General features: G+C 28.9%; 1 protein-coding gene across 1 annotated transcript; it reads right to left on the minus strand.

Annotated features, from left to right (window-relative positions):
• Positions 1 to 756: 756 nt before the first annotated feature.
• On the minus strand, positions 757 to 2,742 carry LOC129309774 (NAC domain-containing protein 83-like). Its single transcript, XM_054951486.1, has 2 exons — positions 2,490 to 2,742; positions 757 to 1,399 (listed from the first exon to the last, which is right to left on the minus strand). The coding sequence occupies exons 1-2, from the start codon at positions 2,668 to 2,670 to the stop codon at positions 864 to 866; spliced, it is 717 nt and encodes a 238-aa protein (XP_054807461.1). The 5' UTR covers positions 2,671 to 2,742; the 3' UTR covers positions 757 to 863.
• Positions 2,743 to 17,979: the final 15,237 nt, after the last annotated feature.

A 17,979-nucleotide genomic window follows, 5' to 3' on the forward strand; every position in this document is an offset into this window, starting at 1 on the left:
GAAAATGTTAAACCGATAAAAAAAAATGTTTTGATAAATGCACATTTATTTTTTAAAAATTAACTATGAAAATATTCACTATGAAGTTCATGAGTTAAAATGAGCTCATTAAAGTTTTGGTTAAAAAAGGGGGCTCTCATTAAAGCAGGGGCATGTGAACTTTCTGTATTTTATGACAATTAATTAAGTGCATGTTATATTCATTCAACTGGGGATAGATTATTTGTACTGGGATTAAAATTTTAATATATCAATTTAAAATGAATGTGCGGTCAAAAGTAGGGGTTAAAATGTATTGTATATGTATAGAGATAGAGATTCAGTCGACTTATATAGACAAAAATATGCTCCGTCGTCACATACAACTCATGTTTAATGTTCCTCACATGAACCAGTGAGACTCCAATGAGAATGATTAACAGGATGATAGTAAGAAAATACGGCCAATTATTTCATTCCTAATTAAAAAAAAACCGTATGCTTGAATTTCTTTCATGGTCATGAGGCGGAAAATAACAAAATTTGATGCACTGTACCCCTGTCCATCAGTTAATATACTTGTTTTAAAAAACTTGAAAAAATGATGAAAATAATTTCACCGTCGTCCCTTGTGCTAGCAGCACATTTCAAGTTTGAAAGTCTTATGGGTATGAAGCGCAAAACTGTTATGGCCCATAAAGCCCGTGACCCAAGGAAAAGGTATTATGATTCTGTTCCTTTATGGTAGACTGATAAAGATAGTGGGAGCTAGCGAGATGAAGAACACTGAACTGGTAGATTTGCCTTCAAAGATATTGCACACAGATGGGACATTAATATATATAAACGAAGAAAGGGAAGTGACTGGCACACTGATTTTCTCTTTAGAAACCTTTAAATCCACTTGTTTCTTCATGATCTGATACATAGTTTGAAGACAGCTCTGTACAGCCATTGGAGCTAGAACAAGACCGCGATGTTGAAGCATGAAGGTTCTGGTTTTGTAGCATCATGAAATCAAAGAATCTTGGTTGATCTGCCATGTCTTGTCTAGTATTACTATTATCCTGCACGTGACTCCTCGTCCTCCTTGTATCACCATTATTTGTTGTTTTCTTGAGGAAGATCCGACACAGAACCCAGTCTCCTACCTCCTCGGACTTGGAAGAAGAAGCAGTGACAAGACGGTATTCGTGCATGATCCAATCAGTTTTAGAGCCGCTTGGGGAATTGCCTTCGTAAAAAACTAGGGCTTTTCTGATCCCGACGATGTCGTTGTTTCTTGATGAAGACGTGATTTTCTTGTCGGATCCTGTTGCCTTCCAATATCCAGATATGGTTGTTCGGTTCATGCGATTCCCATTTCTATATTTGGCTCCCTTTGGGCTGAAAAAGTACCTCTCTTCTTCATCAGAGTTACCTAATCAAACCCACGTTTAATTGTACTCCATTAGCTTGCATTAATTACTTCCTCTTCTCAATTACTAGCAAATTAAAAGAATAATAATGCAACTTCAATGATAATGCTTATCAGCTGGAAATGACTATTATTTTAATGACGTCTCCACATATCAACTCAGTCACTTCGTTTATTTCATTTCTCATAAGCTAGTGGTGACTAAAACCTCCTAAACAGATGGGAAAATTTCAATGCGTTTCTCTTGATCCAACATAATTTTAGTAAACCTCCAAAACTCTAAAATTTCACTGCACATTTAAGATACTGAAATGAAATTAAAGATCTAGTTCAAATGACTTCATTGTTTTTGGTGAAGCTATACACATGAACTCATGCAAAGAAAATGAACAACTGTTATATGAAAAATAAAAAATTAGAGTAGGTAGAATTTGTAATCTTTATTAACAACATAACAATATTGTATGAATTTGCAACTTTCATTTCATCTATATTAATTTTTCATTTTCCGTACATCACGCATCTAGTTTTATCAAGGACAATAAAGTTATTTGAATTATTTCTTTAATTTTATTTTAATCCCCCAAATATGTAGTGAAATTTAAAAATTTTGAAAGGTTGTTTGAAATTATAAATGTTGGGTTAAGGGGGTGTTGACTGAAATTTTTCCTAAAAAGATTGACCTAGCAGGTTAGCTATATTTAATCATGCACATTCTCCTCTCAGTTCAGACACACATACACACACATCAGATTCACTAAACAAGAGATTGTATAAATGAGATGTTGATCGATTATCCTAAAAGCAAGAATGTAAAAAACTTCTTTTCATCCACCTCCACAGTTCCCACCCTTGAAATATAACTTAATTAACAATCTTGTCCATACTCATAATGATCAAAATATCAAGCAGTATTATAGCAACAACATTTTTCAGGTAAGGTATATATAGAATATTTATGGATCATAGCGGTAGAGAAGTCAGACAATAAGATAGCATTTATTGAGTATATATAGCATAGGGAGGGATTGAAGTGAAAGGAGTTCATTTGGTGAGAGGAAATGAAAGAAGTGGAGAAGAAATGAATAGAGACCTGGCAAATCCCAAGGATCGAAGTTGCAGAGATTGAGGTCAGGAATGATGGAAGCAGGCAAGGGAAGGGAAAAGATCTTGCATTTCAAGTACTGAAACACCAGCTCATGATCCGTAGGCTGGAAACGAAAACCAGGAGGCAATCTGCTCACTCCATTTCTAACAAAATTCATCTTTTCCATTATTATTTCTCGAAAAGAAGCAACAGTGATGGTCGCTTTAATCTGGACTCTCCACTACTCTTCACCACTATCTCACTACGCTGAGAAGATGTATTTATAGCCCATGCCCGAGAAAAAGATAGCTTTGCCCTTGAAGTAATGGTTAAAGGCTACTAAATTTTAATGTTGGCCAATTCAGTATACCCAACTGATGATCTTTCATTTGCTTCGCCTTTCTTATGCCTTCACTTTTTTATGTTGTATATATATGTGTATGTATGTATATGTATATATATAATCAATTCACAGTCAGAACTTATGTCTAGCTACATATTTATAGTTTTCTTTTTCTATTTTAATTAATTGTGTATTCATAATAATCTCATACTACCTCCGTTAAAAACTGTAAGGCATTTTTAATCGAATCTCACTCTCTAATAAAGTAATTACCTACTTTCAAACTAGCTCTATCTTTCTATATTTACCCCTATTAAATACCCTATAATAAATATAAAATTATTTATCAATAAGGACACTTTAAAAAAAAAAGTAATGATTACACCTCGAAAGAATAAAAATATTTTATATTTTTAAATATCTAATTCTTCAAAAAATACTTTATATTTTTAAACGGAGGAGTATATCATTTGCATTTTGTAGTATATCATCCAAGATCCTATTGGCCCACTGTCATTGATATGTACTCCCTTCGGCCTTATTTATAAGTTATTTCTATCAACATCATCAATACTAATATAATAAAAGTATAAATAATAAAATTTTATAAAATTACAAACTTAACCCTCAAAAAGTAAATAAATTATATAATATTATTTTTTTATTTTTCTCTCTCTTACTTTTTAAGGATAATTTAGATATTTCATTTGAAAGAAAACATTACTATCAATTCAATGACTTATAAAGTAAACCACTTCACTTTTTTTAGAAGGTAACCTCTAAAGTAGACCGGAGAGAGTATTCTATAAACCCTATTGGCTGCGTGCGCTAACTTACGGCATTCCGTGACAATATAAAGTATTGGTTATTAATTAATGATTCTAAAAGTTTGGTTGAAACTTAAATTTTTTTTTAAAAAATTATATCTTTTTAATTATATTTTTATTAAATATTCTATATACTCACCCGTCCATATATATAAAGTATTTTTAATTAAATTATACATATTAATAAAAGTTTGTTATTTTAGCTGAAACCCATTAAATCACAATAATTTTTTAATTTTTCCTTGATAATGTCAATTAATATCATGATGATGATGGGTAAAATATGTAATTAATACCTCTTCTCTTTTTTTTAAATATAAGGAAAAAATTGCTTAATTATTTAAAAATATTATGACACCTATTATATTTAAAAATAAAATAAATTTTTAAAAATATTTCACATATACGACGGAGAGAGTAAGTTCATTAATAACTACAATTAAAATTTCAACACGTTATTTTTTCAAAAAAAAATGATAAATGAAGTAACAGTATAATTAGAAAATTAATTATAAAAGTTATTCAATATTTTATATTTTAAATCAAGTAAAATTTTTAAAAAATATTTTATATTATGATTCAGAGGAAGTACTTATATGTCCCACAATATATCACCGTTATTCACGCATGGTAATTAACAAAAATTAAGAAAAGCATTCAAAGGTTTCTCGAACGTTGAATCGAAATTATAGTTTAAAAATATATGCCCATAGCCAGGTTTAGGAGCTTCCGACATTCTTTTCGACTTTGTTCAGTGTTCTGATTTCATATGGGATTCTAGTTTCCGACAAACCATTGTTTCATTAGCAGATGTCTACTCTCTACATTAGAAGGTTCACATTTAAATCTTCATGTCATTGTTTTACGAAAAGAAAGTAAGAAACATAGATTTTTTTTTTTTAAAACGAGGTTATTATATTGTAGTCTCTCGAAGCTTAATCAAGAGGGAAATATGACCAAGCATAAGATTATTAATTAAATCTTGCTTTTCTTTTCTTTACTTTCCCCCTTTTTTTTGGAGCATATATATAGGTTTTCAAGGGAAACAATTAATTCAAAGTAAGTCTAAAAATACTAAATTTCAAAAATTTATAAGTTTGATTCTCAATTTTACAATATCGTTGTGATATATATATATATAACTTACTTCCTCTATTTAAAAATATAAAGTATTTTTTGAGAAATTGAATGTTAAAAAATGTAAGACATTTTTAGCTTTTTGAAGTGTTATATTATTTTTTTTCAAAAGTGCCCCTATTGATATTGATTTTATATTTATTATAGGGTGTTTAATAGAAATAAATATGAAAATATAGGGTTAATTTAAAAGTTTTTATTGGAGATGAGATTTAATTAAAAATACCTTATATTTTTGAACGGACGGAGTATATTCTAAATTTTAATAGGAAAAATAAGTTTCTTTATTTTTCAATCATATTAAAATTTAAAAAATAAATTATAAATTTATCACAATGAAATTATAAAATTAAGAGCGAAATTTATAAATTCATAGAGTTTGGCACTTTGTGACTTAATTTAAATTAATTAATCCTTTGAGACCTATATGTCATTTTTCTTTTTGTTTTTTTTAAATTTCTGCCTAGCTAGTTGGTTGATGCAAATCTATATGAAATCATTTTTGAAAGTGTGCTTGAAACTTATTTTTGCAAAACAAATAAATTTATTGGTCCTAGTTAAGAAAGAGATATAATAAGTTTAACCTTGATTTTCCCCCAAAAAAAAACTTTATATAAATAACTTCCGATCCAGATAAAGTTACACACTATCACATGATAGGAAACTTTTTCTTAGATTGCCTAAAAAGGAATAAAAAAAAAACTTTTTCTCATCCTATATATGAAACGAAATAGTGTGTGCGTATTACTTGGTTGATTCTGATTAATTTCAATGCCAAAATATAATCATCAACTTTCTCGTTATTTTTTTGAGCTCTAAAATATGCATTCATACCTTAGTACCTTACACACAAATTCGTTGTATCATTCAATATTCACCCAACTGGTTGTGGAATCGAATCATCTATTTGTGCAATGTAGAAAACAATACATTGACATCATTCATAGTGCAAATAAGAGAAAGAGTTAACATTTCATATGGAATTCAAACTAATAAGTGATGTACGAATATTGTTGTTACTCAAACCACTTCAGACCGACCGCGATGTTTATCAAAAAAGAATTTCTTCGACAAAGAGGCACCTGTAATTAATGACAATTAATGAGAGAACCAATATACTCCTTCCGTCCAAATTATAAGATATTTTTAAACAAAATCTTGCATACTAATAAATCTCATTAAATATACTTAACAACTTTTTTTTTTCAAAACAAAAATATAAATTTTTAAAAATATCAATCATTTAATATATTGAAAAGAGAAGGAATGAAAATTAATTATAGAGAGAGAAAGGGTAATATTAAAATTGATACATTCAATAAAATTTTAATCTATTTAAAATATTTTATATCTTTGGATAGAGAAACTTTTTAAAAAGTACTATATAATTTGAGATGAAAGTAGTATATATATTATGTTTAATAATTTTTTTTTCTATAGGAGAAGAAGAGATTCCCTTGAGATAGAGTTAATTACGCTTAATTACGAAAATATTGCATGCAAAAGCTATGCAATACATTGTGACGTCCAGATGCATGAGAGATGAGTCAGCCTTTAGTATTTTCATGTGGGTTCACTAAAGTTTCCATCGGTACGTATAACTAACCCATTAGTCATGTCCTTTCATTTTCCTTTTGTAGTCTTATTCTAGATTTGCCGTTTTTAAAAGCTTCGATCTCAGTGGATTACCATTTTGATATGACTATATTGTAATCTCAAACTTTTTTCCTTTTTTTTTTTTTTTTTGCAAATCAGTTTCTTGAACTTATTAGTGGGTAGATGACTCATACGGCCGCAACTTTAGGTCTGTACATGTGTCTTTAAAGATACTAATGCTTTTTGTTATTAGTTTTCTTAATTAACCGTAGTTTGATGCGGGTTCATGGGCTAAGTTTTTTCTTTTATATCTGTCTTTAAAGCTTGGGATGAATTGAAGTGTATCGGGAAAAAAAAAAAATTTAAAGTCAAAGTGCTTCAGCTTTATTGGTCAATTGTAATATTAAAGATGAGTACAGAGAGCACTCAACTACATGATAGATATTTTCTTGAAAAATAATTCCTCTTAAACTTTAAAAATTCACTTTAAATCAAGAATACTGAAGTAAAATTAAAATAGAGAGTAAAATTATCTCATTATCCCTTATCTATTACTTTTATTCTCAGACCTCACTCCTTGCCACATTGCACTCTGAAGACGACACTCCAACTCTCACTAAAAAAAATTGACTTTCGGCGGTGACTCAAAAATCCAAAAGTCGCCGCTAAAAACTTTTAGCGATGACTTTCCGCCGTTAAAAGTTTTTAGCGGCAATAAATGTCACCGCCAAAACTTTTTTTTAAGAAATAATAATTTATTTTATGTCACATCACTCTGCCACGTATGCATTAAGTAATACCACGTCACCTACCATATGTGCAATAGATTATGCCACGTCACTTGCCATCTTGTGCCACGTTACATTCCATGTATTCAACAGATAATGCCATATCACCTAGCCATCTCATGCCACATGACACGTGCACTTCCTCAAGCCATCTCATGTGCCACATCACCATCTTGCGCCACATCACCTACCACGTGTATGCCCCATCAAGCTATCTCATGTGCCACGCCACCAGCTCATGCCACATCATCTGTCACGCGTGTGCCTTTTCAAACAACCTCACGTGCCACATCACCACCATGTGTCACATCACATATTTATTGTGAAATATAACAAAGCAAAGATTTGAACCCTTGACCTCTCCCTCCTCCAAGCCTTAAGTCTCTCTTCTTTGCCAGTTGAACTAAAATGTACCTACAGTTATTATATGCAAAATTAAATATATATTATGTAACTGCATACACATATATCAAATAATATATGATTAAAAAGATATCCATATATTATATTTTATTTTCAATTATTAATATGAAAAAATGATTTATATGAATATTTAAATTATAATTTTAATAAAATATTATTTTTTACCAATAAATATTATTTTTTTAGGAAAATGAACTTAAAATAAATAATTTTTAAATATTAAAATAATATTCTTATATACATTGTAATGAATTTTTAAATTATATTTTTATTTTTTAAATAAAAATTATTAAGTATATAATTTATTTATGTTAAATATCTTTTACTTTTTTCTTCTCCATATTTTTCTCAAAAATTGATAAACTAAATGATTAAATTTTTATCCTCTCTCAAAATGACTAAATATTTCCCCCTCTTTTAATAAAAATATATTTTATAGATAATTTTTCAATATCTTAAAAAATTATTTTAATAAAAAATTAATTTTAACCACATAAATTTTGTTAATAGTCATTTTGAATAATTTTGAAAATGAATACTAATAACTTTTGCAATATATAGTAATTACAAGAATCTCTGTGTAATCAATCTAGTTAATATCTAATCATCTTCAATTTTATAGAAAGGTAGATTTGAGTAGTTATTCATATTATTCTTAATAATAATTAGTTATAAAATATTATTATAACAATGAAAACCTAAATATACTATGAAGAATTACATGAAATCTTTGTCTAAAAGTCATTAGAGCTCGGTAGAAGAAGTAAATACCATATATATATATATATATATATATATCAAGCTAAGCATAAAGTGCACAATATGTTAAGTAATCTATAATATCATTAGCATCTCACGATGTTTGTACAACTTTAACTTCTTAATGCCATTTATGTATTTGATTATAAGTAATAATTTATGTATAATTTAACCTAATTATAATTGAAGTAATAACCTATTAAGATTTAAATTTATCATATTAAAATACTAGCTTAATAACATAATTGTTAAAAAAAAATATGAGTTATATATGTCTAAAAAATGATTATGAATAATATAAAATTAAAAAAATTTAATAATTAAACTTAACACACTTTAACTATTATTTTTTTATTTCACGTTCCTATATATAATTTATTTCTAATTCTATATATAAAATAAGAAATTTAATTTCATAAATATATTTTGTCGCTGTTAAAAATATAGTTTTGGTGACAACTTTTAATGGCGATAAATTATCGCAGCCAAAAGTTTTAGTCACCACTAAAAGTTTATCATTAAAAGTTATATTTTTTGTAGAGATCTCGAAGAAGAATGATCAAAGACGAGGGTCTCTTTTGCAAAACCTTGATCTTCACTCTCTTCGCCATCGCTCCCCCAACCTTCATCAACCTCCAATTCCTCCAAGCTCCATACGTCATGCACCACCTTTCAGGATGGGGTCCCAATCTTCCTCCTCCATTGACATGGTTTTGGAGACGCCCACGATTATCGGAACTCCTGGGTTGGATTTGATAACCAATGCAATTCATGGAAAATTTGCCACTGTTTTTGCCAAGGCTATTATTACCAATTTATGATTCGAAAGGTGTTTCTGATATGGGCATGTGTGCCTTTATCATCCCTTTAAGAGATATGGAGACCCACAAGACACTTATTGGGATTGAGATTAATGATTGTGGTCTTAAAATTGGATTGAACGGTGTGGATAATGGAGCATTTACCTGGGAATAATATTCTGAATAGGTTTGGAGATGTCTCTCGTGATGGGATTATACATGCTTTTGATTATTTATTTTTGCCACTGTCTTGCATTCTACTTAGGAACTGAAGTTTCAAGAAATTATCTTGGGGGGTCATGAGAAAAATCTCCTCAATGACCAGTTATAATTATGAATAACTGTATATATAAAAAAATGAATAACATTAATATGAATAATGAATGACTCGTTTCATCATGATTACAACACTTGAAATAAAATTAAAATTTATTAATGGCATAAAACAACTCCTATAGGTCAATAAATAATTTGATATCAGGAAATGAATAACTTATTTTAAGTATCATGATTACAACACGTAATAAAAATAAAATTCAGTGATGACACAAACAATTTCTGAAGGTCAATGAATAATTTTATATACAAAAATGAACAACTTTAGTATGGACAATAGATAACTCATTTTTCTATGATTACAATATTTTAAATAAAATCAAGATTTAATAATAGCACAAATAATTCTTGTAAGTTAATGAATAACTTCATATAGAGAAATAAAGAACTTTAATAGAGAGATTCAGAGGAGATGAGATATAATGAGATAATTTTATTTTGTATTCTAATTTCACTTCAGCACCCTTAGTTTGAAGCAAATTTTCAGAATTTAATGGGCCTTCTTTTTTAGTAAGTGTAGTCAAGGGATCTTAAATAAAAATTTTCTCATTTTCTTCTTTATAAAAGTCAAAATATATAAATTATTCGCTTCAGCCATTTCTTATGTTTGATAAAATCATTCATTTCTCGTTGTATTAATTTTTAAAATTTTGTTAAAATATAGTGTATAATTTAACTTTGGCTCTTGACCCATCAAAATTGTCAACTTATATTTTGTAGAGTAGATTGGAATAACTTTTCTCAGAGCTGGTTTAAATTACTTGTTACTTACTGTTGTTTCGGAAAGTGTCATGTAACTGTCAGAATTTGATGTACGTACGGAAAAAATCATTTGATTTATTTTCTGTATTATAAATTTATCTTTTCAACTACACATAAATAAGCCTTTTTCTAAATTGAATTAATCAAATTTATTTAGTGTAATATTAAGAATCAAACCAGATTGTAAGTTAAAATTTAATGTCAATTCAAAATATTTTTAGTCTTATATTAACTAAAATCACAATTCAAAAAGTAAATTGAAATATACTTTTTTGTAATATATTTCATATTAAATATCATTTTACCTTAATGATATATTTTAAGCAAAAGAGTAGTTATCAGCTGTAATTCAACAACCTAATTAGAAAACGTTATGTTAACATATGATTACCTAAAATATACAAATTTAGGAGAAAAAATAATCATGATGTTCAGGGAAAAAATAATCACAAAAAAGGATTTATAGATGAAATTCGTTACACTAAATCAAAGATACGTCCAACCATAGAAAAATTACTGAACTTAGTAATATATTTAATACTACCTCCATTCTAAATTATAGGGTACTTTTAAAGTAGTTTCTTCATCTTAAAATATAAGATACTTTAGATAAATTAAGGTTTCATTAAATACAATAATTTTAATATTACTCTTTCTCTCTCTGTAATTAATTTTCATCTTTTCTCTTTTCAATATATTTAATGATGTGTATTTTTAAAAGTTTATATTTTCTTTGAAAAGATAAGATTATTAAATGTATTTAATGAGGTTTATTGATATGTGAGATTTTATTTAAAAATATTTTATAAATTAAGATGGAAGGAGTATTACCAATGGTTAAAAAAATTATAGCATAAGTTCTGTTTCTGTTTCTTCAGATAAAAGGAACGACACTTTCCTTCACAAGGAAGAGTTGCTTTACACGGCTTCCTCTCACTTTTTCCCCTACAAAAAATAAAACAGATCAGATTTTGAAAGATGCACTAGTGCCTATATAAAAAACTGAAAAAGAAAAATAAAGCATATAACGTAGGTAAGGTATAAATATAATGCCTTAATCTGCATGGTTCAATCTTTTGCTTAAAATAAAAAACCAAGACTCCAAATAATTTTCTTAGTCGCAGCCCTTTAAACAAGAGGCTCTGTCCTGCAGTTTTATCCACATGCTTGAATCTCTCTTTTACGAAATAATAATTCCTCTAAAGAAAACATTGACAACAGTACGTATTGTTTTATCTTCTTTCTATAGTTGTCAGTGATTAAATATTATATTATTTCAAAGTTTGATGAATGCTTTGAGGCGAAGTGATCTTCGTGCTTTGTTTACCCTGGCCCTCCCAAAAGAGACACAATGGGGCTGCCGAGTTATGCTTAACGAATAAGAAACTTTCTCATTGACCAACAAATATCTTACTAAAAGGACTTGGCTTTAAATCATTTTTTTAATATGCATGTTAAAGCCAAACGATGAGGGATTTATATAAATGGTCTATTGTTTTTCGGCAAATAATGGTTGCTCAAAACAAGTGATCATACGTGCAATATAATTGATTTTGATATAATCACAATAACTATTGTCATTTCTAGTCATGTTATCTCGAGGCCAAGTACTTCATATATATTCAAGATCTTCTTTAATACGCACATGGGACCTAGATTGTTTCATCAACTGTTACTTTCTGGTGTGTTGAGTTTAGTACTGCAGGACATTATGCCAGAATAAAATTAACAACGTGATAGTATTTTATATTTCGCTTTCAATCCGTTAAACCGAAGTTGGTGTTTAATTTGTTTTTAATGAAGTCAGTTTCATTTGATTTCAATGTACTTAAGACCAAAGCAGTCATTGGATTGATCATTACACCGGTTCGACAGTTCACTCTCGCTGATTCATTTGATTTCAAGAGTTAATAGTTAAAATTATAATCAATTTGTAGATAGGTCAATCTTGAGTGGAAGCATTTTCATTAAACTAGTCAAAGGTTCAACGATTCATCTATTCAACGAGTCAAGGTGACTCAATTTTTGATACAATGTTCAATTTAAAATGATTTGTATTATCTTAAAATGAATTATTTGGATCATTGTTACGTTAATGACTTTTTTCCTTCGTTTAATTAACGTGCCTTTGACCAATTTATCCTATGTTATTTTATAATTTTCATAAAATTTTTCTTTTTTAGCTGTTAATTATTTTTGTAATTTCATACCTGTTGACTCAATTTTCGATCAAGGGGCCAGAGTGTTGCATCCCCTAGGGTGTGTGTCAAGTGTGTCAAAGGAACAAGTTCTCAAAAATGTAAGTTGTGATCAGATGGTTAAACAAGTTTCAAGGTCTTTTATCACAACTTTCTTGGAGAATCAAGTAACATATGAGAATAGTGAAGTGGTGTTTTGTAATGAGTGTGAAGCTCAATAGCATTACTAACAATGTTTTCAAAATCAGACCAAATTTTGAACTAGAAAGAGTATCAAATTATGATTTTTATGGTTCAACTAGTTAGATTGACTGTTAAACCAGTGACATCAAAGTTAAATAAAAAATAATATTTATATACACATGTATATATAAATAAAATATTAATTTATCAAAAAAAATACCATAATATATCAAGTAAGATCACAAATACACATTACATAGTACGTTCAAGTTGCCCAAATAATGACATCACAAATCAAAAATATATATATAAAAATATCAACAAACCAACATGTCACCACAAATTTCACAACATTATAAGCTTTAATTTTCATGGCTTCTCAAATATTGATGGGTCTTAGTTAATTCAAGCATGTGCAAGCTTAAAGGCGTCAACATTTTCACTAAAGCTATCAACATCTTCTTAAGAAAATGATTGTAAATCAAGTCCAAAAATGCCTTTACCCTCTACCACATTACCTCTTTGCTCCTTATCTTCAAAGTAAATGTATATAATCAAATTAATGAGAATTATAAGAGAAAAGTGATTAAAAAAATAAGTGATAACCTATAATAAAGTTTAAAACACCAAATCTTCCCCATCCTCTTGAGGAATGATAGCTTTTGGTAGTGCTATGTTATCATAAATTAAATGAGATTTTCTTCTATCTCATCAACATTAAGTAGAGAACAATCACATTCTTTCATTACCCGATAATCAATCTTATTAATATTTTTATAGTCAACAAGGTCTAATGCTTTCTTCTCATTGGCAATTCTAATAAAAACATATGACAGTAACTTATTTTTTTATAACTGTAAATTAAAGCATAGTTTTGAATAATTTACCCATTTCTTAGTCGGAAATTGTAATGAAAAGCATAGATAAGATCATTCAATATTTTATGCTTCAACCTATTTCTTTTCTTCGAGTGTATTTTTTTAAAAACACTCCAATTTCTTTTACAATATGAGGAAGATGCAGTTTGTCCTAATATTTACAAGTCTTTAACATTTGGATAACTACTCCCAAAATATCTCCACCATTCATCTATCATAATAAAGATCTATCATAATAAAGATTAAGTTATTATAAGATATTTTAAAGATGAAATTACAAAACAGTAAATATCAAAGATATATCAAAGATAAAAGTATAAAGTTTTATTGGGTTGCATTGTTTTTGCAGATTCAATGGACAATGGATGACTAAAGCTTCCACTCCTTTCTTAGTATCATCACTAATACAAAAAAAGACTTTTTACAGCAGTTATAAAGGCATTATTATTCTAAGGGATGTATAATGTCCCTAACTTTCTACATCAGTTATGTAACCAATGTAAAAACCTTCTTTTTTCTACATCGGTTCATATATCCAATGTAGAAAATGTAGTTAAAAAAAGAAGAATCAAGCTACTTTCTACATCAGGACTACCTTAGAACAAATGTAGAAAGTTACCTTTCAACATCAGTTGTTTAGCGTACCTAATGTAGATTTCTACATCGGTTATTACCATAACTAATGTAAAAAGTATGTAGGATTACACTTTCTCTATTGGTTATGGTAATAATCGATGTAGAAAATATACATTTTTTTTAAAATACTGCATTTATTTTTTTTGAATTAACCTATCTCTGTACATAAAAGTTGCCACAGCCAAACTAGATAGCACAATTTATTACAATTTCCATTTTCCAATATAAAATTAAATTAATAAATAATAATTATCTATCAACTATCTAAAAACTATCAAATTATTCAAAACTAACAATTGCTTAAATTGTATAAAGTTATCAAAGTTGTCAACAAAAGTTTTCAAAACTTATCTACAACTAACAAAATTATTAAATTTGTATGAAACTTCCTATAAAACTCACAAATTCTCCCTAAAATAAGTGCCCAACATATGCGGATGCCTTTAATTTCAATTTCAGGAAATGAATTTGAATTATGGAACATTTGAAACATAAGTTGTCAAAGAGGCTTATTAACTAATCTCAAATAACATAACAAAATAAAACTTTTATAAATATATTTACCTCTTTTGTAAATTCAATCATCCCTAATATGATAATGTTGAGCATATGTCTCATCATATATAGGCCGCACATGTTCATCTTCACCGGTTGTCTATAACTTTGTATAAGAACAAATAATAAGAAATTAGTAAGAAATTCTAATAATTGAACATATTCATAAAGTATAACATCATCTTTGGCTCGACCCACATGAGATCCTTAAGCTCATGTTTGTGCTTTTTATAATATCCTGATTTTCTAATCTTGTGATTAGTTGTTAATTAGGAATAAATTGGTAATTGTGAAGTGATTAAGGTTTTGAGTGATAATGTGATGATTTGACTTATTGAGATGTTAAATGAATAGATACTGGTGAAAGGATTTCATTTTGGGTCAAAACAAGTGCGCGTGGTGAGAATTCTTCTCACTATACCATGCGTCACGGATAGTGCTACATGCACCATAGCACATGGATCAGAAATGATCTCATAAGTCATGAAATTTGGGTGAGTTTTAGGGGAAAAAGTTAAAAAAATGCAAAAAGCAGAAGAGGAGAAAGGCACTTTTATCAGTAACTTATTAGGTAAGTTACGTATAACTCTTACCTTCCATTCTACCTAAATTTCTCTAAATATGAATTATAGAGAAATTAAATCAATGAAATTTAAGGGGTCTGATTCTTGCTCAATAGTAATAAAAAGGTTTTTGGGAGTTAAATTAGACTTTACAACTGGTTTAAAGCTAAACGATAGAGCTTTGAATTCATAGGCTCAGTTTGGCCCTAGTTTAGTGAGAATTTAGGATAAAAATTATGTTTAAGTGAAATAAGACTTGTTAAGGTAATATAAAATGATAATCGAGTAATAATAGACTTAGAACAGATGAAAGGAAAAGAATAGATGGTTAAATGTAGCTATAAATAGTAGTTATGTACTTTTGGTCAAATTAGACCAAATGACTAAATTGTGTCAATTGTGTGTAGATTGGTATATTACACGTGTGAGTCGAGAAAGAAAGTTTGTGACGTGCTATAGTAGTAATTAAAATCTACAGGTAACCTTTATAGTGACAAAAAGGTTGAGATAACCAAATAACTTTTCCCGTTTGACTATTTAGTGTAACTGTGTGTGAGTATGTTATCTATTGTATAAAATTATTTTAAGTTAAGCTTGTTTTATAATACCGTGTGAATGTTTCATGAAAATGGCTTTTGATCAAATAGATAAGTGAAAATATGTGATTTTCTATTTTACATATATGCGCGCTATGTGTTACGGACACGTATATAAATGGGAATTTGTCATTGATTTAAAAAGCATGATCATAGGGGTGGAAATTTACCCATATAGAGTGTAATGATAAGATCATATAGCATATTTTCTTTAATGCCTGACGAGGTATAGTGTTGGAGAATTATACCTCCTCAGTGCCTTTTGAGATGCGGTGTTAGAGATGATATCCTTAGTGCCTATTGAGGTACAGTGTTAGAGATTTGGACTCCTTAGTGTCTGTGTAATATGGTGTTGAGTCAACGACACCCCATTAAGGGAAACCATAATCTGAAAGTGAGATAAAACACCTTTGGTTAGGTGATTCTATTATTGAAGGTGAGCTCAAGACCAATGAAAGTGTATATTAGTCTAAGGCAAGCCTATGGATTTGAGTTGGGGTGATTTGGAGGTTCAGATGGTAGAAATCATGCTTATGTTAGAAAAGTGGTGAAAAATGGTGGAATATGCTATACTAATAAGATTTGAATTGAGATGTGTTATATACTATGTTAAAAGATATATTATGTTTTACTTTTATATAGTTGCATGTGATAGTCAATACTAGTGATTTATTCTATTACTAATATTTTTATCTCATCCTCATGGTTACTTTTTTACAGGACAAAGCAGTGATCTGGGCAAGGAAAAAGAGTTTGGATTGGAATAGCAGTGCCGTGGCTATGAAAGCTTTGAGTTTATGTAATGAACCGAATCTTTAGTGGACAATATGTAAATAAGTTGTTATAGTTTATTGCATGCATGTTTGAGTTATATTTTGTAGGAGAGGTAGTGATTTTGTAAAATCTTAGCTCATATGTATATATATGTGGTTAAACAATTAACTAGGCTAAGATTGTAGTAGTATATATGTGGTGAATAGGTGAAAGTGATGAAATTGTAGTGAAAATGGCCAAAGGGTCAGTTTATGTCAAGTTGTGCCAAATTTATAAGATATAAAAATTGGCCATTGAGGGGTCAAATTTCAGTATATGTAAATATATGTGATATATTATGATTAATCAGGTGTAATAGATTCTTTTAGACTTAGTTAAAGACCTTGTGTGGTCTAATGAGATAATATGACACATATGAGCGCTTGGGTACGTGAAATTTTTTAAAAAAGTGACTTTTTACACCTAAGTATCTAAATTTCAATTGGATTATTAGATCGGGTCCAAACCTATCTCATTATTTAGTTTATGAAAAAATCAATGTGTGGGCTTTTGAATCATTACGATCGGACGTCATATGTAAAAAAAGTGCTCACCAAAAGTTCATCATTTTTACTATAAAATAATAGTAAAAAATTCAAACATATGCGCCGTGGTGCGTGACATAAAGGAGATCAGGGTGTGTGGTTCTGTATTACATGCCACGATGCATGGCCTTTAATTTGACCTGATTTTGTAATTTTTAATGCATGTAATAGTTTATATGAATGCATGTGACTTACTTTCATTATGTAATTCTCTAATGTGTTGTGATTTTAATGATTTTGCAAAATGAGTCTTAGGCCTAAGCTTTTTAAACAAAGTGTTTGATTATTGTTTGGTGTAATTAGTGTGGTGATTTAGTTTCTTCTCTTATATCGAGCGGATATGAGGGAGGATTACACTTTTACAAGACCACATTTTGATATATTTTTATTGCTTTATGATCAAGATCACCAAGTTAGTAACTAATATATTTAAAGAAAATTAAATTGAATAATTTTGCACAAGTATACTTATAATCTATCATCTTGTTCATTTCCTTCCCAAGTTTGAAATGGAGGGAGCAAAGAAGACGACATTCTTACTTTTCATTGAAAGAACAAACAATTGCTAATGTCCCCTGTAAAATATGATATGAGTGAAAGTAAATCCACATTGAAAAAAAACTATTAATTGTAAAGTGATCGTTACGAGTAGACATATGGAACCATAAAAATGTCCTTCTTGACTTCACATATTTGTTTGTTGGAAGTATTCGGCTCTTAACTCTAGAGTATTTCCTTTTTCTATTATGTGATACGGG

The sequence above is a fragment of the Prosopis cineraria genome, unplaced genomic scaffold (assembly GCF_029017545.1).
Source record: "Prosopis cineraria cultivar Desert tree isolate PC_DT_omini unplaced genomic scaffold, ASM2901754v1 PC4, whole genome shotgun sequence".
Classification (NCBI taxonomy): domain Eukaryota; kingdom Viridiplantae; phylum Streptophyta; class Magnoliopsida; order Fabales; family Fabaceae; genus Prosopis; species Prosopis cineraria.